Source organism: Mustela nivalis (genome assembly GCF_964662115.1).
Source record: "Mustela nivalis genome assembly, chromosome: 10".
Taxonomy (NCBI): domain Eukaryota; kingdom Metazoa; phylum Chordata; class Mammalia; order Carnivora; family Mustelidae; genus Mustela; species Mustela nivalis.
The window spans coordinates 29587748-29614473 of NC_139029.1; the positions used below are offsets into that span (position 1 = coordinate 29587748).

General features: G+C 38.9%; 1 protein-coding gene across 1 annotated transcript in view; it reads left to right on the forward strand.

Annotated features, from left to right (window-relative positions):
- The first annotated feature begins 394 nt into the window (after positions 1–394).
- RLF (RLF zinc finger) overlaps positions 395–26726 on the forward strand; it is a 96906-nt gene continuing 70574 nt past the window's right edge. Inside the window, exon 1 of the mRNA XM_082687061.1 lies at positions 395–696. Within this exon, the coding sequence (XP_082543187.1) occupies positions 460–696 (237 nt within the window). The 5' untranslated portion in view covers positions 395–459. The remainder of the gene's footprint in view (positions 697–26726) is intronic.

A 26726-nucleotide genomic window follows, 5' to 3' on the forward strand; every position in this document is an offset into this window, starting at 1 on the left:
CTCGGCACCATTTCTTGAAGAGTTATCCTTTCCCTACTGACTTGTAATGCCCACTGTTAAAAACCACCTTCCCACGGAGCTAGTCTTCATTTCAGCTTCACAACCTTTGCTTATGTTCCTTCTACTGGTGATGCTTTTCTCTCGTTCTCGAGCTCGCAGCTCCAGTGTCATCCCTCTCATATCTGGGTTACGTCTACATGTATGTCAGGCTCGGTGATTTCGTGACTCTTAAGAGTCTAGAAGGGCTGAGGCAGGTAGGACTGAGGCCAGTAGCCTCCTGGCGGTTGCCAGGGCGGCTGTTGGGAAGGCCGCCGAGAGGGAGTACCCTGAGACCCAGTGACGGAATCCGTCCCGCGCCCGCGTCGCCAAGGAGTGCGTCACCACGTGCGGTCAGCCGGGGGCGGGGCCGGGGCTGAATCACGTGGCTTGGTTGCCTACGCGCTGCTGGGCCGTGGGAAGATGGCGGACGGAAAGGGAGACGCCGCCGTCGCCGCCGGGGCCGGGGCTGAGGCTCCGGCGGGAACGGGAGCCGGAGACGGAACCGAGACTGAGTCCATGGCTCGGGGTCATCGCCCTGCATCTCCGGCGCCTGGAGCCCCGGGACTGCGACCGTGTCTGTGGCAGCTGGAGACAGAGCTGAGGGAGCAGGAGGTGTCGGAGGTCTCATCTTTGAACTACTGCCGGAGCTTCTGCCAGGTGAGGGGCTTGCTGACTGGCTGGGTGAGGGTGGCGGGGTGGGGAGGCCAGGGGAAGAGGCCCCCGATCCGTTGCCGCAGCCGGGGCCGGACTGAAAGGCGCCACCTTCCCGTCTTGCCGCGCCCCCGGGCCGGGAAGGCCCAGCTCGGGAAGCTCGACCGCTGGCCCCCCTTCACCACTGCCCGACTTTGGCCACCGCCAGGGCGGGTTGTGCTGGGCCAGACTGAGAGCCCGGAGGGCGCCGGCGGCTCCCTGGAAGGGCCGTGCCTTGTCGCCGTTGCCTGTCCCCCTGCCGGGTGGTTGGAGCGCCATTGCCTCCTGAGAGATTGATTGCTCGTTCTGCTGGGAGATCCTTTTTTGAGTGCATATCTCCAAACTGGAAAACCTGGGTTTTCCTGAGTAATCCGGAGATATATTTTGTGGCCAGAGACTTATCTTTGGAGTCAACGTCATTTGGGCCCCTAAAAGGTCTGACAGTTGGCTTTGAAAGGCGTCTGGGGCTTTCTCATTAGGGATTGTGGAGCCCATTGGTTGTTTGGTTTTTTATTTTTTCTTATTTTCTTTTATTTTTTTGAGGCGGGGAGTGGGGAGACTGTGAAGCTGTTCTTTTCGCATCTCCTGTATTCCTTTGAGGCTTGTGCTACCAGGAATGAGGCTATTGAGCTTTGTAGTGGCTATTACGATCTTTGAGTAGAAGAGGATTGAGTAAGGTGGAGGGAGTGTGGTCTCTTTTGGTAGTGGTATGACCATTTTTGTGATATAATGGGTCCTAACCTGTGGTTACATATTTATTGGTATGTTTAGATTGGTCTGCATGGCCATTTCGAGATTTTTCTCTATAAAGATCTGCCGTTATTACTTCTGCTGTTTGTTCTACCATGTTTCAGGGCCAACCCTCTGCTCCTCACCTGGTGTATCTTAGAGAATGCAAAATAATAGTAGTATGTCGGTGCTTGGACACTTGATGAGTAGTTGAGTTTGCTGAATAAATTGCAGTGTTCCAAAGTTGTAGTTTTAGGGGACAATTTGCTCTGGTGGTCCAGTGGAAAATAAAAAGTAGACTTGCTTGATTGCTTTTCTACTTCCTCTCTGCCGAGCCAGAGACACCTCATCTCTTCAAATGGAATTTTGTCCTTGCTAATACAGTGTATCATTACAGTTTTCATGTCTACACCCTACAGCATTTCCCTGCACTAGGAAGTGTTGAGGTGTAATTGTTCTTTGCTTTTTCTCTATTAATGAATATTCCCACTTATTGCACACATTTATTTTAACAAACTTTTACTGAATGCATTGGATGGTGTCAGGCACTTCACTAGGTGCTGAGCAAATGAGTAAGGTGGCACTTTACAACCTTGATGAGCTTACAGTTAGGAGGAGGTGGTAGAAATAACTATTTCCAAAATCAGTTTTGGTAATGGTGGAAAAGGAGGTGTTGTAGAGACAATGTAGAGGGGAAAGCCATCATGGGACATCCTAATGGGAACGACAGTTAACTAGTAAAAATCAATTAAAAGTTTAACTGTGATTTGTAGTCATGAACTTAGAAGTAACTGGGAGAGGCCGCTTTAGATAGGGTGGTCCAGGAAGCCCCTATGGCTGAAAGGATAAAAGTGCATCATGGCAATGTTGAGGGAAGGGAGGGGAGTGGAGCATTTCGGTGCCAAAAGGTAGAGATGTGAAGGAAAACCGAAGTTTTGGGAGAATGGGGAGCTAATTGGACAAGGAGGAAGAGTGAGGATGATGAGAAGATGTAGGTTTGGGGGAAGCCTTCTAAGTTTGTGTTGTCATCATAGAAGGATAACAAGAATGGATGTAACTAGTCAAATTGAAGTCTGTCAGAGGATACTATATATATATATATATATATATATATATATATATACACATATACACACACACATATAATTTCTTTCTTTTTTTCTTCATGCATAGTACTTGCGGCTCTCATCTATCTCATTTTAACTGAATGTTTAAATGTCTTGAGTCTTGGTGACACCTAGAAATGTCAGGGCACAGAAGAATTTCAGAAGGAAAGTACTTTTGCAATCTGTCTTTTCTACGAGTTTTCCTTTTGCCTAAAATTTTTCCCAAAATATTTTTTTTGGATTAATAAATGAGAAATGTTTCTGTGATGACTGATATAATAGGAAGCACATTGGATTGAGAGCTAGTTGTGTCCTAATTGTGACTTTTCCACTTATTAGCTAATAACCTTGGGCAAACTGTGCCTATGGAATTTATTTTGTTTTCTGGTCTTTATCACCTTGAAATGCTTTATACAAACAATAGACTAGAAAGTTTATAGACAGCTCTTCACAATATTTGCCACAATATTTTTGTCACTTTTTTTTTTTCAATAGCCAAGATAAAATCAATTCAGGGTGTCCTTGTTCATAATTTTATGATGGAGGAACAATGTCACCATTCAAATTTGGTTGAATAGCTCCTGGTTTCACATTTGAAAGGCAGAATAAGATTTATTCATCCCTTCATTGTGGTGTGCCTGACATTGCACTATGTGCTGGTGACAGGACCATGCCCTCTAGAAGCACTTAATATGTAAAGATAAGTAACCTGACTTGTGTTCTCTTGGATACTTAGCTGCCACAAAATATTTTCATCAGGTGTTCAGGTTATGTTTTTTTTTTTTCTTTTTAAAGATTTTATTTATTTATTTGAGAGAGAGAGAGCGAGCACAGGTAGGTGGAAAGGCAGAGGGAGAAACATACTCCTCTCTGATCAGGGAGCCAGACTTGGGGCTTGATCCCAGAACCCCAGGATCATGACCTGAGCCAAAGGCAGATGCTTAACCAACTGAGCCAACCAGGTGCCCCATCAGGTATTTAGTTTAAAAGTGTTCCAGAGACTTAGGTTGTACCAAGTAGATTCCTCCTGCAACAGGCTGGGACCATATTCTCTCCAGCTCTTGCAGTATGGCTCTATCTTTGGAATTGCACCAAATCAAGAAATAAACCAACATATGAAAGGATAGAGAGCTTGTCTCATTCTGGGCATGTTTTCAATTTTCAGAAGTTTGTGAAGATGATAAAAATGAAACTTCAGAAGTAATAGTTACTAAGAAAATGATACTTAGATCAACTTGTATTCAGTGAATATTTGTATTCAGTGACTATGGGATGTGGCTTTTCCCTCCTTTCCCTTAATTCCTTTTCTGAAAACATTGTCTTCCAAGTGGTGTGGATAAGATTAACTCCAGAAAAAAGCCTTTCTCTGGTTTGTTGAAAAATTGATAATATCCTCTCAAGTTTTTGCTTTTTTGGGTGGGGGGGGCGCAGCATGATTCCTAAAGTTATACAGCTGGTAGTTTTCTTTGTAATACGTATTTTGAAGGCTTTTTAAGTAACCTGAACAAACTTGAAATTATTGAGTGAATGATTATACTATGAGAATACCAAAGTAGTTTTATGAGTAAACCTTGTTTATATGAAAAACTTTTGGGTTGTAGGCTAATAGTGACTTTATAGATTTTTATTTTTTAAAATTTTTATTATTATTATTTTAAAGATTTTATCCATTCATTTGACAGAGAGAGAGATCACAAGTAGGCATAGAGGCAGGCAGCAAGAGGGGGTTGCAGGCTCCCCACTGAGCAGAGGGCCTGATTTGGGGCTTGATCCCAGGACCCTGGGATCATGATCTGAGCTGAAGGCAGAGGCCCCAACCCACTGAGCCAACCAGGCGCCCCGACTTTGTAGATTTTTAAATGTTAAAATAAGTAAGGCATATATTTAAGTTTCTCCTAGGTTAGTAATTGAGTTCAAAGGGTCTAAAGCAGATAGGCCTACAGGCTTCACCACTTAAACTAGAGAGGTACCTTGGTATGTTATTTTCTTTAACCCTTAGTTTTCTCATTGACAATAATAATAGTACTTACTCTTATCCAATTAAATGTATTGTTGTATGGACTAAATAAGATAATCTGTAAACTCAGTGTTCCTGAAATTGTCTGAGTTTTCCAGATTTCTTTGCCTTAGAATAAAAAGTCTTCATCCTTACTCCCAGTTTACTTATCAGCTTTTAGCCTAGCCAATATCATCATCATAATCCTATTCTTTTTTTTTTTTTTTAAAGATTTTATTTATTTATTTGATAGAGATCACAAGCAGGCAGAGAGGCAGGCAGAGAGAGAGGAGGAAGCAGGCTCCCTGCCGAGCAGAGAGCCCGATGCGGGGCTCGATCCCAGGACCCTGGGATCATGACCTGAGCTGAAGGCAGAGGCTTTAACCCACTGAGCCACCCAGGTGCCCCCATAATCCTATTCTTATTTAGCGGTACTGAACTTGGAATTCTTGGACCAAAATGCCATCTCAATTACTCCTGTTACTAAAATTTTGCCTGTAAATTTCCAAGTGCATTATTTTGGGAAGGGTGATCTTAATTTTCATCTGATTCTTCAAGATCCCTCTTAGGCTTTCAGTAAATATTTACCAACTGCTTGATCTCCAAAAGGATAGAATTACTACTTTTACAAGATCTCAGGTCATTAAGCATTCTGTCTTCCCCTCCCACTGTGCTGTTCTCTGTCCTCTGTCCTTTACTCTCATTTTCTGTATAGCAAATTTTCCTTGTTTAGGGCCCATGGCACATACCACCTCCTGTGAAGCTTTCTTTGATTTCACTGGATAGTTTTCCTCTTAGATGTTTGTGTTTTTTGACACTTTGTACATACCTTTGCTTTTAACTCTTGCTTTTCATTCTGTCACTGTCTTAGTTCAGGCTTCATGATGTCCTATTGGAGCAGCCTGTTCATTAATCTCTCTTGCTTTCTGACTGGCTTCATCTACAGTCCATTTTGGTGTTCTTTCTAAATTGTAAATATAATCTCATTAGGCACTTTATTCCCTAAAATTCTTAAATGGTTTCTTACACCAAAGACAAGATAAAAGTCTGACTTAATAGCCTAGCCTGGCAGACAAAGCCTTTTAGAATCTGGCCACTGCCTCCCCCTTTCCCAGCTCCCATCTCCAACCTTTCCAGCTTCCTTGTGGGTGGGTGGGAGGGAGTCTACCTTCACTACAGTGTATCTCTCAGTTGGCCTCATTAACCTTAAGGTCCTTCCTTCCCCATCTGCCTATTTATCCTTTAAGACCAGGTTTAGATGTTACGTCTTTCAGAAGTGTTTCCTGATTTCAGCAGACAGAATGAGGTGATTCTTTCACTTAATATACTCCAGTAGCATCTTTTATGTAAGTGTGGTACCTGAATAGTTGTTTCTTTCTTTGTCTCTTGTTGACTAGTAAACCAACCTGAGTAGGGATTTTGTTTAGTCTTTTTTGTATACTTGGTACCTAGCAATTAATACAGTGCCTGGCACAGAAAACTAATTTGTTGAATGAATTCCATTGTAGAACTTAATGATATACTCAAGAGGTGACTACTTCAAAAGGAACACTTGATGTAAAATCTGATATGTTAAAAAGCAACTTTATCATAAGAAATTACTGTAAAGGAACGGGAGAGGAAACTTTGCGTGTTTCTTGGAAACATACCTTGTCAACTTAGCCTCCATTCATATAATAATGTACACTTTTACGTGTCCGGAATGAGGAATAGTGTTGTTGGAGGGAGAAAATTGGAGGCATTATAGTATTGAGGAAGAGTTAGCAGCTGAATAAGGCAACAGTTCGAAGATGTTGAGATGGGGATCAGTCTTCCTAACTCCTTGAGATTGGTGGCCATGAAAACTTTAAAGCTCTTGAACTCTTTATTTTAAAAGATTTTTAATATTTTATCTTTTCTTTTTGTGCTGCCTTCTCTTGGGAGATGTCTAAATAGAGACTGGATGACAGGTAGTTACAATGGCAGAAGCTAACATTGTACTACATATGACCAAAATGTAATTATAAATGGGACTTGTGAAGCAGTGGGAACTTTGATGCTATCAGTTACTTGGTACCACCCAGTCTCTTTTATAGTAGTGATTTCTGTATCTCCCTGTGGATTGTGCTCTTCTGAACAATGTTAATAAAAAGTCTAGTAGAAAGCACCACTTACTTCAAGCCTGTGAAGGCATCGGTAAACTAAAGTGTGCTTTGTTTTCACTTAGTTCTAGACACTGTCACGTCTCCCAGAGGCCTTTCTTGACTATCTTATCTAAAACAAAGCTTTTGCATCTTCTTCCAGCTCCTTAACACTGCTTTCTATTTCTTTAAATTACCAACTACTATCTGATATCTTATAACAAATGTGTCTATTTGTCTGTTCTTGCATTTCGAATGTAAGCATCATGAAGGTGTTGACTGTTTACCCAGTGCCTAGAATTGTCCCTGGCACTTAATGGGTATTCAGTCAGGATTTGTTAATCTTTTATCTCCTTCCTTCCTTAAATCCCTGACTAGACTTCTTGAGAGTAACAAGTCTTGCACCTGTCTTTATTAAGAAATAGGGACATTTTTGGTTAGCCAGTTTATGTTGCTTCCCAGCAGGGATCCATTCTTATTCTTTGTATCTTGATTACTGAAGAGTAGAAATTAATTTTATTTATGCTTCTTAAGAATTTCCCATGGTTGGGGCGCCTGGGTGGCTCAGTAGGTTAAGCGTCTGCCTTTGGCTTGGGTCATGGTCTCAGGGTCCTGGGATCCAGCATGGGGCTCTCTGCTCAGCAGGGAACCTGTTTCCCCCTCTCCCTCTACCTGCCTCTCTGCCTACTTACGATTTCTCTCTCTGTCAAATAAATAAGATCTTTAAAAAAAAATTTCCCATGGTTGTCTATATTCTACAAATATTTAAAGACTTTTTTGAAACAGGATTTGCTTAGCCAGATTGAAACATTTATTTTGGATATGATTGACATCAAACTGGAAAACTTGAACATAGATATGGGATTGAGCAAGATGGTATAAAAAAATAGATTCCTCAAACTTGGATTGCTCACTAAAGCCAACATATTAACCATTACATGAAAAATTAGAGGGACTATTTATTTACTTATCAGTCAATCATCTTTTTTGTGCCAAAGCACTCAGGTAGATGGTGGTATTTTCATTTTGCAGATAGAAAACTGAGGCACAGGGAGGTTAAGTAACTTTCCCAGGGTCACACAGTTAGTAAGCTGTGGCAGAGTCTTCAGACTCCTAAGACCATGCTCTCTTTCCTATATCAGCATTTCCTAAACTGTGTTTTGTTCCGTGAGTTTTATGTATTAGTAAGTACTTCTTGAACTAAGGATTCTGTGTTCATATAAGTTGGGATACATATTTTTTAATGTGTTTTACACATTAATTTAATGCTCCCAGAGAGCATTAAGTGTTGTGCAGCATTTGCCAAACTTAGCAGGTCCAGAACATTTAACATTTTGCCATGTTCTAAACCTGATATCACCCCCAAATTCCATGTTTTTCTTTCATTATAGCAAAGTAAATCACTGGGGAAGAGTGGATTGCTGCATGTATACATACCACTGAATTTTGATTCCCCAGTTTCAGCTTAAAACATGATAATGATATTTTTTATGAAAAAAGTTTCCCTTTAAAGTTTTTGCAAATTTTGAATTATACATACTGTCCCATATGAAAAATATTTCAATGTATTGTAATTTTTTTTGAAATTGAGATTGAATTCTATTTCAGACATATCTTGAGTTCAGGGTTATTCATTTAGTTTTACCTGAATTTCTTCAGTATAACTAGCTGGGGAACTATGAATGTATTTGTCTCTTTCTTCTCGTTTTTGTGCTGTGTCTGAATTCTTTAATATGTTTTTTTAATGCCTTGCTTGTCCTTTTTGGGGTGATCTATTAGGTTTTTGTGCTGACACTTGGTTACATAGTATTTTTACTCCTAAGGAAATAGCCTGAATGTGTCACATTAGCCACTACAGTAATGCTTTATTAAAGTGGACATATGTAGGAATTATTACCAGATATGATAGAGTGAATGACCTAGTTTGGAAATTGCATTTTTATGATATATGGTTGTATAAAATAGGCATATTTTTAATTGTGCTTTCATTTTCTTAAATTTGCTTTTTAAATATGTATGCTTAAAATGCACAAGATATATCTTAAAGTAATAAAATTAAATATGGGGGACACTAGGTGGCTCAGTTGGTTAAGTGTCTCTGTTTGGCTCAGGTCATGATCTCGGGGTCCTGGGATTGAGCCCCATATCAGGCTCCCTGCTCAGCCTGGAGTCTCCTTCCTCCTCTTCCTCTGCTCCCCACTACCCCGCCCCACTTGGACGTGCACACATTCTCTCTCATCCTCTCTCAAGTAAATACATTCTAAAATCTTAAAAAAAAATGAAATATCTACATTTTAAAATTTTTGTGACTCTCATACATGCTCATTCTAAAAGCTTAAGACAAGATGTATAAATGCAGAAAGTGAAACCACCATGTAATCTCATTATTAATAGCTTGGTCTATTAGTCTTATTTTTGGAAAAATATGTATACAGTATGTGTGTATATGTAAGTATTAAAGAAGAAATTTTGCGTATAGTTGACACACAGTGTTACATTAGTTTCAGGTGTACAATGTAGTGATTCAGCTTCTCTATATGTTATGCTATGCTCAAAAGTATAGCTACCACCCGTCAGCCATACAACGTTTTTACAGTGTCATTGAGTATGTTTCCTATGCTGTACCTTTTATTCCCATGACTTACCCATTCTATAGCCAAAAGTCTGTATTTCCCACTCCCCCCACCTTTTTTTTCCCATTGTCCTACCCCCTTCCCCTGGCAGCCTTCTGTTCTCTCTATTTATAGGTTTGATTCTCCTTTTTTTAATTTGTTTATTCATTTATTTTGTTTTTTTAGAATCCACATGAGAATGAAATCCTTTGTTATTTGTCTTTCTCAGTCTGCCCTGCTTCACTTAGCACAGTACCCTCTAGGTCCAACCATGTTGTTGCAGATAGCAAGATCTTACCCCTTTTTTATGGCTGTGTAATAGTCTATTATATGTATGTATATGCATTTGTCTGTTGATGGGCACTTAACATTGCTTCCATATCTTGGTTATTGTAAATAATGCTATGTAAGCACAGGGATGTATTTATCTTTTTGAGTTAGTGTTTTTGTTCTCCTTGGGTAAATTCCCAGAAGTGGAATTGTTGGGTCATAATGTACTTCTGGGGTTGGTTGGTTTTTTTTTTTTTTTTTTTTGGTACTTCTATTTTTAGTGCCCCCCCATTTTTACTTTTTGAGGAGCCTCCATACTGTTTTCCACATCCTCACCAATTCTTGTCATTTCTTGTCTTTTTGATTCTAGCCATTCTGATAGATGTAAGGTGATACCTCCTTGTGGCTTTGATTTACATTTCCATGATAATTAGAGCTCTTGAGCAATTTTTCATGTGTCTGTTGACTAGATATCTATATGGTTTTTTGGGGAGAAATTTGGTTGAGGTTCTCTACCCATTTTTTCATAGGATTGTTTGTTTTTTTTGGTGTTCGGTTGTTTTAAGTCCTTTATATATTTGGTATATTAATCCCTTAGCAGATACATCATTTGCAAGTATCTCCTCCCATTCAGTAGGTTTTCTTTTTTTTGTTGTTGATTGTTTTCTTTGTGGTGCAAAAGGATATATTCCCAGGAGTTGATTTTTGCTTTGTTTCCCTTGCCTTGGGATATATATCAGAAAAATGTTGGTAGGGCTGATGTTAGGGAAATTGATACCTATATTCTTTTCTGGGTTTTTATGGTTTCAGGCCACACATTTAGGTCCTTAATCCATTTTGAGTTTATTTTAGTATATGGTGTTAGAAAGTGGTCCATTTTCATTCTTTTACATCTACCTGTCCAGTTTTCCTAGCACCATTTATTGAAGAGACTGTCTTTTCCCTATTGTATGTTCTTGCTCCCTTCATCATATATTAATTGACCACATAAGCATGACTTTATTTCTGGACTCTTTTTTCTGTTCCGTTGATCTGTATGTCTGTATTTGTGCCAGTATCGTACTTTTTAATCACTACAGCTTTGTAGTAGATCTTGAAATCTGGAATTATGATATCTGCAGCTTTGTTTTTCTTTCTCAAGATTGCTTAAAGATTGGAATTTTTAATTGTCCAAGGAATTCATGAATAGAATCTAATTGTAGAAAACCAGAACAGTGTAAAAGAAGAGCCAGTAAAGGATGACAGTTGTCACATAGCCTTATACTTCAGTACTGTGTTTTTCTAGATTAATAGTTTTCTTTGGTTAACAGATTGGGAATGTATACTTACAGAATTTTTTTGTGAACAGTTTGGGAATGTATACTTATGAAATTTTTGTGTGTGTATACACACACACATTTTTAGAAAAATAGTGTTGAGGTTATATATTAAAACGTAATACAGGGGCGCCTGGGTGGCTCAGTGGGTTAAGCCGCTGCTTTCGGCTCAGGTCATGATCTCAGGGTCCTGGGATCGAGTCCCGCATCGGGCTCTCTGCTCGGCAGGGAGCCTGCTTCCCTCTCTCTCTCTCTCTCTGCCTGCTTCTCCATCTACTTGTGATTTCTCTCTGTCAAATAAATAAATAAAATCTTTAATTAAAAAAAAAGTAATACAGACATACTTTCTCATGGAATATACACATTTTACACATTTACTATTTAAAAAAAGAAATCATAGTATTCCATTGAAAAACACCCTTGATTTTAAATTCTGCAGGTAGCAAAGCCTTCTGCGCTCTTTTTAAAATTAATTAAATATATTTTTCAAAAATTTATTTATTTATTTATTTGACAGACAGAGATCACAGTAGGCAGAGAGGCAGGCAGAGAGAGAGAAGAGGAAGCAGGCTCCCCGTGGAGCAGAGAGCCTGATGTGGGGCTCGATCCCAAGACCCTGTAATCATGACCCGAGCTGAAGGCAGAGGCTTAACCAACTGAGCCACCCAGGTGCCCCTAATTAAGTATTTTTATTTTAGAGAGATTGAGAGAGAGAGAGAGAGAGAGAGAGAACATGAGTGGAGGGAGGGGGAGAGGGAGAAGCAGGCGCCCTGCTAATCAGGGCGCCTGTTTCAGGGCTCTGTCCCAGACCCTGGGATCAGGACCTGATGGAAGGCAGCTGCAAAACTGACTGAGCCACCCAGGTACCCCTCAATACTCTTTTAACTTAAAAAAAAAAAAAATTAACTATAAAAGCAGTGATTTTATATAGAAAATCTGTAGTGCTACAGGAAGGCTTAAGGAAAAAGTAAAAGCCCTCTTCTGCCTTCAGTCCCTCTAGTCACTCCCAGAAGAGTTAAATCTCTTGTGTATTCTTAAAAACTCAAATCTGCAATTCAGATTTTAATTTAGTATATTGAAAACAATTCTCTATATCAACACACGTTGAGCATGTACCATAATTAAATCATTGTTCTTCTTTATTATCATAAATAAGGTTGCAGTGAACATCCTTAAACATTAAGCAGTGGTTATTAATACCTATAGTATAAACTTTTTTTTTTTTTAAGATTTTATTTGTTTATTTGTCAGAGATCAAAAGTAGGCAGAGAGGCAGGCAGAGAGAGAGGGGAGAAGCAGAGAGCTTGATGCAGGGCTTGATCCCAGAACCCGGAGATCATGGCCTGAGCCGAAGGCAGAGGCTTTAACCCATTGAGCCACCCAGATGCCCCCCTATAGCATAAATTCTTGGAATTGAAATTACTGTATTAAAGAGAATGTTTATTTTAAATTTTGTTGAATACTGGCCTACAAAAAGCAGAATATGTACTTCTGTCAGTAGTGTTTGGGAGTCCCTGTTTGACTATATACTTGCTAACACTGGTGTTATTGAACTTTTTAATATTTTCCAGTCTGATAGTGGCAAGTAATTGCTCTCATATCATTTTACTAATTTTCATCTTAACAGCATTTGCATGCTTTTTTATGTGTATTAGATACTTGACATTTGTCTTTACTTTTTGTTTTTTTGCATACCTGTATTTTAAAATGTTATTAGTTAAAAAAAATAAAATGTTACTAGATGAAAGTCATTAAAATCTGCTTGTCTAGAGATGCCTGGGTGGCTCAGTCAGTTAAGCCGCTGCCTTTGGCTCAGGTCATGATCCCGCAGTTCTGGGATCAAGTCCCACATGGGGCTCCTTGCTCGGCGGGGAACCTGCTTCTCCCTTTGCCTACTCTGCTGCTCCTTTGCTTGTGTTCTCTGTCTCTCTCTGACAAATAAATACAATCTTTAAAAATAAATAAAAATGGGCCAAAGACATTAAAAAAAATTTTGATTGTCTAGTCTTAGAGAGTGATGATGTAATCTTCAGAGTCCATGCTGCTTTGAAAAGGTTCTAAAGAAGCATAGTTAGTGGCAGCCTAACCTGAAGCTGTTGGAATATATGATACAAATTAGTGATTGCTTGTTGCTGTGAGAAATGCCCATGTAGTCATTTTCCAGCAAATGTTTATTGATGTTATATACCAGTGCTACTAGTGTCTAGAAAGACTTAAGTCATAGCTGAGTAACTGGAAAGACCCTAGTGCTTTCCATTAGCTAACTTGTTCTTATATTGTTATTTTTATGTGATTTAAGTAAGGTACCACTGAATGGATGTATGAATTGGGCCAAATCAGTTCATTTTGGGGGTTTCAGATTGCTGCTTAAATGAGATAATTTTTAAGGTTTGATTCTCCTTCAAAATTACATAATTTTTCTGTTGAAAAACATTTGCCAAAGATTATTTTCTAACTCCAAGCATTTGTTATCCTTATTGAAATAAATGAATAATAAATCTTTTATTAATGCAGTGCCTATATTATAAGCAATCACAGAAAAATATTAATGTGATGAAATTTGGGGGGTTAAGTGGTTAAGCATTGGCCTTTGGCTCAGGTCATGATCTCATGGTCCTGGGATTGAGCCCCACATCAGGCTCAGCGGGAGATTGCTTCTTCCTCTGCCCCTCACCCCTCTTGTGCGTGTGTGCGAACTCTAATAAAATCTTAAAAAAAAAAAATATTTGAAAAATCATTTAACATGTTAATACTTATTTCTGCCCTTAGTAGGTTATTGCTGGTAAGCAATAGTAATATAAATGCCCACCCCAGTGGAAACCACTGTACTAATTTGAACTGAAGTAATTTGTTTACATTAGTTATGTTCATTGTCCTTATTTGGCTTTTTCCTTCAGAGTGAAATTTTATTTCAGTGTGTAAGGGACTTGATAAATGAATATGTTAAATACAGAAGAAATTATCCCACAAAGTTCTATCAGTAAGTGTGCATACGTCAACTTTGGTCTCTCTTATGTTTTATTGTCTTATGAAATGGATAGCATATCCAATAGAAGTTAGGAGATTTCACTCTAAATACGCTATCTAACATTCTTGTGACCTTAAACCTTGCCTTGGATCTTCTTCTTGAAGATCATCTTCTTACTTGGAGGTAAGAGAAAGCTCCCTGATAGGTGATTGTGAATATTAAGTGGGACAGTATAGCATTGCCATTAGCATAACTTTTGGTAGCAGATAGGTACCCAGTGTGTCAACTTCTTTATTTCATTTCCATCCTGAATGATGTTTTAAAGTATTTCCTGTAGGGCAGCTTTCCACCATTTTCCTGTCGATATACAGCTCATTAAAAGAAAAAAAGTTTCCTAGATGTTTATAGAGCATTTGCAATGTGGTTTTAGATTCAGAGAGCCAGTGATGAGCTTTGCAGACTGGAAGTGCAATTTACAGTAATATTTTTTTATGTTGAAACAATATGGATGCCCTTTGGGATCCATATCTAGTGGAAATAATGAGTTTGACCTGTTTAATAGATCATTCTGCATAATAATATTCCCTTGATTATTGGTTTTAACCTGGTTTATTGTTTGGCATTTAAATTATGTATCTCATTTTATTGAAATCCATACATACCAAAAGTGATTTGAATTTGTAACACATTGAATTTGAGTTCCTAGGTAAAAGGTGGTCATGTTTTCATAATCATATGTTTGAGGGAAGAACTTTAGAAGTTACCTAGTTCACTCCCTTTCCAGCTTAAAACTTTTAAGGGGGAAACTCCTCACTGTAAGATGTGGGGTGAGGATTCAAATAGGTGATAGTATCAAAAAAATTCTGAACATTGACATATTTATTTACCACCAAACAAAATTCATGGCTAGCATATCATTAATCTGTGAACAACCATCTAAAAAAATAGGATCTAACCATTTCCTTGTAAAAATTCTCGTTAGTGCAGTTTGGTCAATATTATGCTGCTCTCCTTTGTAGGATTTGAATGAAGCAGTGAGAATCTGGAACCAAATCTACTTAGTTGAATTTGTTTTATTTATTTACATATTTATTTAGAATTTTAAAAAAAGATTTTATTAGAGAGAATGAACAAATGGGGGCAGGGGCAGAGGGAGAAGGAAAGAAGCGGACTCCCTGCTGAACGGGGAACCTGACACAGGGCTAAATCCCAGGATCCCCAGGATCATGACCTGAGCTAAAGGCAGTTGCTTCACCTACGCTGAGCCACCCAGGCACCCCTGAATTTGTTTTAGTATACAGTCATATTTTACTCTCATCAAAGATGTGTATCTGAGAAACTTTTTTTTTTTTTTTAAGATTTCATATATTTATTTGACAGAGAGAGCAAGAGGCAGAGGGAGAGGGAGAAGCAGGCTCTCCAATGAGCAGGGAGCCATCGGAGGGCTCAATACCAGCACCCTGGAATCATGGCCTGAGCCGAAGGCTGATGCTTAACCTACTGAGCCACCCAGGCGCCCCTCAAAAACTGTTTTAATCAAACTTCAAAAATAAGTTAGCAAATCCTTTAAAAATAGTACCAAGCATCAGAAGCAAGTCATTATAGAATACCTGCTATATACTACTCAATATGCTGGGTTCTGGTCTACAGTGATGAGAAACCAGTTATGGTTCTTGCCCTCCTTGTTTATTGTGTAGTGGAGAAGATAAACATTAAACAATTTTTATGTTACGTTTGCTTATTGCTACAGTAGAGCTGTAGTCAGTGTTTGATGATCATATGTATTTATCCATCTTCCAATTAGTTTTTGCCCTTAGGTAAGAGGAGTATAAGTGAAACAATTCCATGTTTAATTATTGCTTAATAATTTTGAGGTCTAATATAAGTGGGTTTGAATAAACAACATTGTTCTTTTCCAGTTTGTATAGATTATAAATAAATTATTTTCCTTGCCACTTTTCTGTAGTCCGCTTTGTTGGCCTTGGTTCCAGGCTAAAAAATTGAAGCAAGTATATGGTTAAGAAGGGAAGACCTTACTAATTTAAGGGAGAGTAGGAATGCAGAAATATTTTTACTTTAGGCTTGGAAATGCCAAAAAATTAAGTACCCTTTGAACACCACAAAACCAGTAAGACATTTGAGCCCAGGAGATTATTACAAAGAGCTTGGAAAGCTTTTGTTTATGTACCTAAGGCATTTGTACCAAAATATTTTTAGGGTTTATTTGGAAGTTGGAAATTGGGAGTGGAATCAGATGGAATACAAGTGTGATTTTTCACTTCTTTCTTGCATACAAAATTTTAAAGTGGTTGGGTTGTAGGTGAATTTTACATTTTTGTTGTATTTCAGTATTTTTTAAAGTAAAATTTATTTTATTTTATTTATTTATTTTTTATTTTTTTTAAGATTTTATTTATTTATTTGACAGAGAGAAATCACAAGTAGGCAGAGAGGCAGGCAGAGAGAGATAGAGAGGAGGAAGCAGGCTCCCTGCTGAGCAGAGAGCCCGATGCGGGACTCGATCCCAGGACCCTGAGATCATGACCTGAGCCGAAGGCAGCGGCTTAACCACTGAGCCACCCAGGCGCCCTAAAGTAAAATTTAAACAGATAAGATAGTGCTATAGGTATTAGTATGAAAGGATATCCAAGATAAAAAGCAGTGATGTATAGAAAAAGTTTTGAATGAATTACTAAAGTATTAAGTGTTGCATGAGTTAGTGGGGCATTCATTTTGTTTCTTGGGTTTTTATATGGTTTGTACTTAACCTTTTGCCTTTTTATTTTTATTTTAAAAAATATTTTTCATTATCATTTGTTTCCATGAATTTTTTAAATTCTTCTTTAATTTCCTGGTTGACCCATTCATTCTAAAAATACTTTATTTTTAAGTATTCTCCCATCCAAGTACTAACCAGGCCCGACCCTGCTTAGCTTCCGAGATCAGACGAGATCGGGCGCGTTCAGGGTGGTATGGCCGTAGACTATTTTTAAGTATTCTCTATACCCAGTGTGGGGCTCAAACTTCAAACCCCAAGATCAAGAGAATACAAGAGTTGTATTCTTTTTTTTTTAATTAATTAATTAATTAATTTGACAGATGGAGATCACAAGTAGGCAGAGAAACAGGCAGAGAGAGAGGAGGAAGCAGGCTCCCTGCTGAGCAGAAAGCCCGACACGGGGCTTGATCCCAGGATCCTGGGGTCATGACCTGAGGTGAAGGCAGAGGCTTTAACCCACTGAGCCACCCAGGCGCCCCCAAGAGTTGTATTCTTGATCAGAGCCACTGACTGAGCCAGCCAGGTGCCCCACCTGTTACCCTTTTAAATACATTTTTATTTTATCAACTGTTGTTTTAGAACATCTTTTTTTCTCTCCCTCTTCTCTGTTTCCTACCCCCTGTGTCCTTTTCTCCTTTTACTCTCTTACTTTGGGTGTGAAGGAATACTCTCTAGTAGCTTTCTGAGATCTCTTCCTATCTCTTGTTTGTGTTAGACTGGGGGAAAGAATCTAGGTTGAAAATCAGTTTTGCTCAGAACTTTGAAGCATATGTTAAATGTCAAATATCTCCAACATAGAAAATAGTAAAGAGAGTATAAAATGAGCCTGACCTAAGAAATGGAATGATTGAAGCTACCTATATACCCTTTCACAGGTTCTTTTATCTCCCACCACCATCCTGATTTTGGTATTTAATTATTTTGCTGCATCTCTTTACTTAATAGTTGTGCATTTTAATACAGTCTGTAGTAGTATTCTATGTGTTTTTCAGCTTTACTTAAATGCTGTACTATATGTATTCTTCAGCAGCTTTTTAATTCAGCATATGGAAAAATAAAATATATTCAACATAATGTATCTAAGATTTATCTGTATTTGTTTTATAGCTTTGGCACATTCATTGTTCAGTGGCATGTAATATCTTATTATGTAAGTATATTATAATTCATTTGTCCATTCTTTTATTAATGGATTTAGAGGCATTTATTTACATTAACTGTTGAAGTGGACATCTTTCCAGTATATCTTGAGATGCATGGGTACAAGAATTTCTTTAGAGTATATGCTTAAAGTGGGGTTGCTGGGTTCATATATAGGTCTGCCTTCAGCTATAATAAATACTGCCAAGTTGTGCCACTTATCAGTATATGAAACTGAACATTGCCCCACGTTCTTTCCAGTACTTGGTGTAGCTAAATTTTAGCCATTTGCATGGGTGGACTGTGATATCTCATTGTGGTTTTAATTTTTTTTCCTGCTTTTTTATTTTTTATTTTTTTTATTTTATCTTAGAATTTATTTTTAAGTAGTCTCCACACCCAGCGTGGGGCTTGAACTAAGAACCAAAGATCAAGATTTGCTTGCTCTACTGACAAGAGCCAACCAGGCATCCCTTATTTGTCTTTTTCTTTACTTTTTCTTTTTTTTTTAAGATTTTATTTATTTATTTGAAAACAAGTGAGAGAGAGCAAGCATGCAGAAAAGTGCAGGGAGGGAGAGGGATAAGCTCCGCACTAAGTGGGGAGCCTGCTGTGGGGCTCAGTCTCACAACTCTGAGATCATGACCTGAGCCGAAATCAGGAGTTGGCCACTTAACCAACTGAGTCACCCAGGCTCCCCAACTTTTTCTTTACAGTTTTTATGAACTTATGTATGTTAAACATGAATCTTTTACTAGTCGTATACCTTAGAATTATCTTCAGTTTATCTTTTCATTTGTTACATTATATTTATGCACAGGAGTTTTATATTTTTTACAGTAAAAATTACAAGTCTGATAGATCTGAAAATTGAAACAAAATTTATTTAAATTCCTTTTATGATTTTTGTGTACTTTTGGCTCATGTCTTTTTTTAAATTTTATTTTTGGTGCACCTGGTTGGCTTAGTCAATTAAGTGTCCCGCTCTTGATTTCAGCTTAGGTCTTGATCTCAGGGTCATGAGTTCAAGACCCATGTTGGGTGTGGCACCTACTTAAAAAAAAAAAAAGATTTTATTTTTAAGTAATCTGTATGCCCAACATGGGGCTCGAACTTAAAACTTGGAGATCAAGAGTCACACATTCCACTGTGAGCCAGCCAGGCACCCTATAGCCTGTATGTCTTTAAAAACAGCTTTGTTGAAGTATAATTGACAGACAGTAAACTGCTCCTAGTTAAAATGTGCAATTTGATAAGCTTTGGCATATCCAAACACCCATGAAATAATCAAGATAATGAATATACCCATTACCCCTAGAAGTTCTTTCTCACTCCATTGTGTTTCCTCTTTCTTTCCCTGCCATCTTTCCACCGTCACTCAACTATTGAGCTGCTTTCTGTCTTTATAGATTAGATTGCATTTTTCAGAATTTCATATAAATAAAACTCTATAATGTCTTTGACTTCTTTCACTTAGTATAATTATTTTGAAATTCACTCAAGTTGTTAATACATTTTATTTTATGGTTCTGTCATGATTTGCTCATTCATCTATTATTGATAGACATTTGGCTTATTTCTAGTTTTTGGCTATTACAGATAAAGTTGTTGTGAACATTAGTATAAGTCTTTGTGTGGACAGATGCTTTCTCTTGGATAAATACCTAGGTTGAATGGCTGGATCACATGACAGGTCTTTTCAGAGTAGTTGTATCATTTAACATTCCTACCAACAATGTATGAGAGTTCTAATTTTCCACCTTCTGATCAACACTTGGTGTGGCCAGTCTTTGCTTTAGCCATTCTGAAATTATTGGTAGCTCTTTGTGGTTCTAATTTACATTTCGCTAATGACTTATTTTTATTTTATTTAATGACTGATTTATTCTTTTGAGAGAGAGAGAGCATGCAGGGGACAGGTGAGGCAGAGGGAGAGGGAGATGCTTAACCACCTAGGCGCTCCTAATTTTTTTTTTAAGATTTATTTATTTTTGAGAGAGAGACAGAGAGAGGAAGCTATCCATGCGTGCTTGCATGAATGGGGAGAGGGGCAAAGGGAGAGAGAGAATCTTAAGCAGATGCCCCACGGAGTGTGGAGCCTGACACAGCTTGATCTCATCTGATGAGAGCAAGACCTAAGCAGAAGTCAAGAGTTGGGTGCTTAACTGGCTTAGCCACCCAGGTGCCCCACTAATGAGTTACTATATTGAATATTTTTTTATGTGCTTATTTGCCATCCTTATATCTTTATTGGTGAAGTACCTTTCAGATCTTTTGGCCATTTAAAAATTGGGTTGTTTGTGTTCTTATTGTTGAGGTTTGAGAGGGATGTGTTGTGGGAGTCTGTTTCTGGACATAAACCATCAGATATCTATGTGTGTGTGTGTGTGTATGTGTATACACACAATATATATATATTTTTTCATGTTGAGGCTTAGATGGTAAAGAGTGGGCAGAATGGGGATGGTGATTTGTATCACTTCTAAGTTATACACATTCTGTCTGTGGTTCACTTGGGACTCTGGAGGGAATACCCTTGGACTTGACACAGATTGCATTGTGGTGATGTGGCCAATGGGGAAAGCCTGAGGTGCTGTCTACCTGCTTGTAGGGAGCAAATCACAAGGATGAGTTGAGGTGGATATCACACATTCTGGACTGAACTGTTGGTGAACTCATGTGAGATACCGTGAAGAACTACTAGGAAATACTGGGTAAGACAGGAGGGAAAAGTCCTGCGTAACTAGGTGGGCACACAAGCAGCCAAGCCATGGTTAATTTCTATTAAATTGATCCCTTCTATAACCATAGAGTTGATGGGGTCAGGGGAAAAATGGAATTGAGTATATTCTTTGCAAAAATATTCTCCTGGGCTGTGGCTTTTGTTGTTGTTGTTGTTGTTGTTGTTGTTCTCTTAACAGTGTATCTTGAGGGATGCCTGGGTGGCTCATTGGGTTAAGCCTCTGCCTTTGGCTCAGGTCATGATCTCAGGGTTCTGGGATCATGCCTGCATTGGGCTTCTGCTCAGCAGGGGGCCTGCTTTCCCTTCTCTCTCTCTGTCTGTTTCTCTGCCTTCTTGTGATTTCTGTCAAATAAATAAATAAAATCTTTAAAAAAATAAAAAAAAGTATATCTTGAAGAACACAAGTGCTCGATTATGATAAAGTTCAGTCTGTCAGCTTTCTCTTTTATGAATTATGTTTTTCATGTTATATATGTAAGAAATCTGTCGGTCTCAAGACCATAAAGATTTTCTTCTGTTTTCTCCCAGAAATTTGTTTGAGCTTTTACATTTAGAACTATGATCCACTTGAAGTTAATTTTTGTATATTGTATGGGGGGTGTTGGAAGTCTTTTATGTTTTTAAAATAAATCTAAATATTGCATTCCTTTGTTGAAAAGACTGCTTTCTCATTGAATTAAGAAATTGCCTTTGCACCTTTTAAAAAATCATTTAGCCATATATATGTAGGCTGGACTCTATTCTTTTCACTGATCTATTTGTCTACCCTGATGCCATTTATCATGTTCTTGTACTGCTTCTTCAAACAGAAAATATAGTATGAAAACTGTATTGCACATAGAAAGTAGACTCAGAAAGTAGAATAGTGGTTGCCAGAGGGCTGAAGGGAGGGAGTAATAGGGAGTTACTGTTTAGATGAAAATTCTATGGATAGATGTTCGTAGTGGTAGCACAACAATATAAATATACTTAATGCCATAGAACTGTACTTTGAAAAATGGTTAAGAAGGTTAAGATGGTTTGGTTTTGGGTTTTTTTTTTTTCATTTTTACTAAACTCTTAATTATTAAAAGTTATATAATGTCTGGGGGAAAATGATACTCAGTTTCAGGTGACAGATTTTTTTTTTTTAAAGATTTTATTTATTTATTTGACAGAGAGAAATCACAAGTACACTGATAGGCAGGCAGAGAGAGAGAGAGAGAAGGAAGCAGGCTCCCTGCTGAGCAGAGAGCCCGATGCGGGACTCGATCCCAGGACCCTGAGATCATGACCTGAGCCGAAGGCAGCGGCTTAACCCACTGAGCCACCCAGGCGCCCCTCAGGTGACAGATTTTAAAGTAATCAAGACCCAAAGAGGTCAGCCGGCAAGTGATGAGGGTAAGAGGTTTGAATGAACCTCTGTTTATGTCCAGAAACAGACTCCCACAACACATCCCTCTCAAACCTCAACAATAAGAACACAACCACAGGACGTAGCATTTCACTGTATTACGTGGCTAGGTCCAAATTGTAATACTTTTCCCCAGTGTGATAAGGCTTGGATTTTAAAATCTCCAAACTTAAAAAGTATTCTAGATCAGTCCTTTTAGTAATAATGACTCACTAAAGCAGAAATGGAGGGTATTTGAATTTATCCTTTTCTCCTCCCCATCTTCCTGTTGTATGCTCGCTCACTCATGTTTCTTGAAAGTTGCCAATTGAAAATGACATGGAGTTGACTCTTTTTTGTTTTTGTTTTAAAGATTTTATTATTTATTTGACAGAGAGAGAGAGACCACAAGCAGGGGGAGTAGTAGAGGGAAAGGGAGAAGCAGGCTCCCTGATCAGCACGGAGTCTGATGTGGGTCTCAATTCCAGGACTCTGGGATCATAACCTGAGCTGAAGGCAGACACTTAACCAACTGAGCCACCCAGGCACCCCTTTTGGGGTGTTTTTAAAATCGTAGTAAATATAAAATTGTGCATAATATAAAATTTACCATTTTAAGCATTTTTAAGTGTATATTCATTGGTGTTAAATATATTACATTGATAGGAAACCATCACCACCATTTACATCCCGAATATTTTCATCTTCCCATACCAAAACTCTGCACCTATTAGATACTCATTCCCCATTCCTCCCTCTCTCCAGCCTCTGACAGCCATACTTCTTTCTGTCTCTAAGAATTTGACTATGGTACAACATAGGAGTGGAAACCATTATTTGTCTCTTTGTGATTTGCTAATTTTACTTAGCATAATGTCTTCAGGATTCATCCATGTTGTAGCATTGTCAAATTTCCTTTTCTTTTTTTTTTTTTTAAGATTTTATTTATTTGTTAGAGAGGGAGAGAGTGTACCAACAAGGTAAGCGGCAGGTAGAGCAGGCAGAGGGAGAAGCAGGCTCCCCGCTAGTAAGGAGCGCAGCGTGGGACTCAGCCACAGGACCCTGGGATTGTGACCTAAGCTGAAGGCAAATGCTTAAGCAACTGAGTCGCCCACAGGTGTCCTTCACATTTCCTTTTTAAAAAAAGATTTATTTTGGGGCACCTGTGTGGCTCAGTGGGTTAAAGCCTCTGCCTTCGGCTCAGGTCAGAATCCCAGTGTCCTGGGATCGAGCCCCACATCGGGCTGTCTGCTCCGCAGAAAGCCTGCTTCCTCCCCTCTCTCTCTCTGCCTGCCTCTCTACCTACTTGTGATCTCTGTCTGTCGAATAAATAAATAAAATCTTTAAAAAAAAAAAAGATTTATTTTTTTGTTTGTTTTAGAGAGAGAGTGAGTGGGGGTGGGGGCAGAAGCAGAGGGAGAGAGACACTCAAGATTCTGCAGAGCTGGACACGGGGTTCAGTCTCACAACCCTGAGATCATAACCTGAGCCAAAACCAAAAGTCAGACACTTAATTGAGAGAGCCGCCCAGGTGCCCCAAGTTTCCTTTAATTTTTAAGGCTGAATAATAGTCCATTGTGTGGGGCGCCTGGGTGGCTCAGTGGGTTAAAGCCTCTGCCTTCCGCTCGGGTCATGGTTTCAGGGTACTGGGATCGAGCCCTGTGTTGGGCTTTCCGCTCAGCGGGGAGCCTGCTTCCCTTCCTCTCTCTCTGCCTGCTTCTTGCCTACTTGTGATCTCTGTCAAATAAATAAAAATCTTTTTTAAAAAAAGAGTCCATAGTGTGTTCATACTACAGTTTATTTATTCATTCATACATTGATGGATTCTTGGGTTGCTCCACCTTTTGGCTATTATAAATAGTGCTACTGTGAACATGGGTACAAGTACCTCATCAAGTCCTTGCTTTTGATTGTTTTGGGTGTATATCCAGAAATGGATACTGGATCATATGATAGTTGTTTAATTTTGGGGGGAACTACCATGACATTTTTTGCAATGGCTACACCATTTTGCATTCCTACTGACAACACAGGGGTTCCACATTCTCCATTTCCTTGCCAGTACTTACTATTTTTTTTTTAAAGATTTTGTTTATTTATTTGACAGAGAGAAATCACAAGTAGTAGGAGAGGCAGGCAGAGAGAGAGAGAGGGAAGCAGGCTCCCTGCTGAGCAGAGAGCCCGATGCGGGACTCGATCCCAGGACCCTGAGATCATGACCCGAGCCAAAGGCAGCGGCTTAACCCACTGAGCCACCCAGGCGCCCATTACTTACTATTTTCTGTTTTTGATTTGTGTTGTTTGGTAATAGCCATCCTAATGTATAAAGTGGTTATCTCAGTGTGATTTTGATTTGCATTTTTAAAAGATTTAATTTATTCAAAGAGAGAGCACGGGTGTGGCAGAGGGGCAGAAGGAGAGGGTGAAAGAGCATCTCAAGGAGACTAGCCCTGAGTGTGGAGCCCAATGGAGGGCTCGATCTCACAACCCTGAGCCAAAACCAAACCAACTGAGCTGCCCAGGTGTCCCTGATTTTCATTTCTTCTTCTTCCTCCTCCTCTTCTTCTTTTTTAAAAGATTTATTTATTTATCTATCTATCTATCTATCTATCTATTTATTTATTTATTTGAGAGAGCACACATATGCATGAGCTGGGGGAGGGGGAAAGAGAATCTCAAGCAGACTGCCCCACTGAGTATGAAGCCCAATGCAGGACTGGATCTCATGACCTGTGAAATCATGACTGAGATGAAATCATGAGTCAGGCACTCAACTAACTGAGCCACCCAGGCATGCCACTCCCTGATTTGCATTTCTTAATAGGTAATGTTAAGCATGTTTTTACGTGCTTTTTGGCCATTTGTGTATCTTCTTTAAAGAAGTGCCTGTTCAAATCCTTTGCTTATTTTTAGTTGGGTTGTTTGTTTTTTTGTTGAATTTTAAGGCTTTTAAAAAATTTTATTTATTTATTTATTTATTTGACACAGAGGGAGAGGCACAGCAAGAGAGGGAACTCAAGAGGGGGAGTGGGAGGGAGAAGCAGGCTTCCCACTGAGCAGGGAGCCCGATTCAGGGCTTGATCCAGGGACCCTGGGATCATGACCTGAGCAGATGCTTAATGACTGAGCCACCCAGGTGCCCCAAGACTGCTATATATATATCACTTAGCAGATACATAATGTACAAATATTTTCTCCTGTTCTTTGTGTTGCCTTTTTACCATGTTCATAGTGCCCCTTGGGGGTATACAAGTTTTAAGTTTTGATATAATCCAATTTGTTTGTTTTTACTTTTGTCACCCATGCTTTTGGTGTCTTACTTAAGAAATCATTTTAAAATCCAATGTCATGAAGCTTTTCCCCCTTTGTTTTCTTCTAAGATTTTTTTTTTTAAGATTTTTATTCATTTATCTATCCGACAGAGAGAGATTACAAGTAGGCAGAGAGGCAGGCAGGCAGAGAGGAAGGGAAGCAGGTTCCCCGCTGAGCAGAGAGCCCGATGTGGGGCTCCATCCCAGGACCCCGGGATCATGACCTGAGCCGAAGGCAGAGGTTTAACCCACCGAGCCACCCAGGTGCCCCTCTACGATATTTAGCTCTTTGATCTGTATTAATTTTTATAGATGGTATAGGGTAAGAGTCTAATTAATTCTTTTGTGTATGGATACCTAGTTTCTCAACACTGTTTGTTGAGAAGACTGCCCTTTCTCTCATTGAATGGTTTTGGCACCCTTGGGGAAACTCATTGACCATACATGTAACGGTTTGTTTCTGGGCTCTCTGTTCCATCGGTCTCTATGTCTGTCTTCTTGCAGTATACAGTGCTTTGATTACTCTGGTTTTGTAGTAGATTTTGAAATCAGGGAACGTGAGATCTATAACTTTGTTCCTCTTTTCAATATTGTTTTGGCAATTCAGGGTCCCTTGGGATTCCATAACAATTTTAGGACAGATTTTTCTGTTTCTGCAAAAAAAAAAAATAGTAATTGAGATTTTGATAGGGATTGCATTGAATCTGTAGATTGCTTTGGGTAGTATTGGCATCTTAACATTATTAAGTTTCCTAGTCTGTTAACATTTCCATGTCATGTCTTTCCATTATTTGTGTCTTTGATTTCTGTCAGCAAAGTTTCATAGTTTTCGGTGTGCAAGTCTCTTCGGTTAAATTTATTCCTAACTATATTTTTGATATTACTATAAATGAAATAGTTAACTTTTTGGATTATTCATTGTTATTGTATAAAAATCAGCTGATTTTTGTGTGTTAATTTTGTATCCTGCAAGTTTTCTGAATTCTCACTGTTGATTTTTAATGTGGAATCTTTATCATTTTCTACATATGCAGTCATGTAGTTTGCAGACAGTGGAGCTTCTACTTTCTCTCAGATTTGGGTGCCTTTTATTTTTCTTGCGGAATTGCTCTCACTAGGCTTCAGTACTGTCTTAAATAGAATTGGTGAAAGTGGGAGTTTTTTAATTTTTTAATTAATTAATTAATTAATTTAGTTTTAAAGGCTGAAAAAAAAATTTTTTTTTAAGATTTTATTTATTTGACAGAGAGAGAGATCACAAGTAGGCGGAGAGTCAGGCGGGGGTAGAGGGGAGAGGAGAAGCAGGCTTTCCAGTGAGCAGAGAGCCCAATGCAGGGCTGGATCTCAGAACCTGAGATTATGACCTGTGCTGAAGGCAGCGGCTTAATCCACTGAACCACCCAGGTGCCCCGGAAGTGGGCATTTTGAAAAAAGATTTTATTTATTTATTTATTTGTCAGAGAGAGTGAGCACAAGTAGGGGGAGTGGCAGACAGAAGCAGACCCTCAACTGAGCAAGGAGACCAATACCGGACT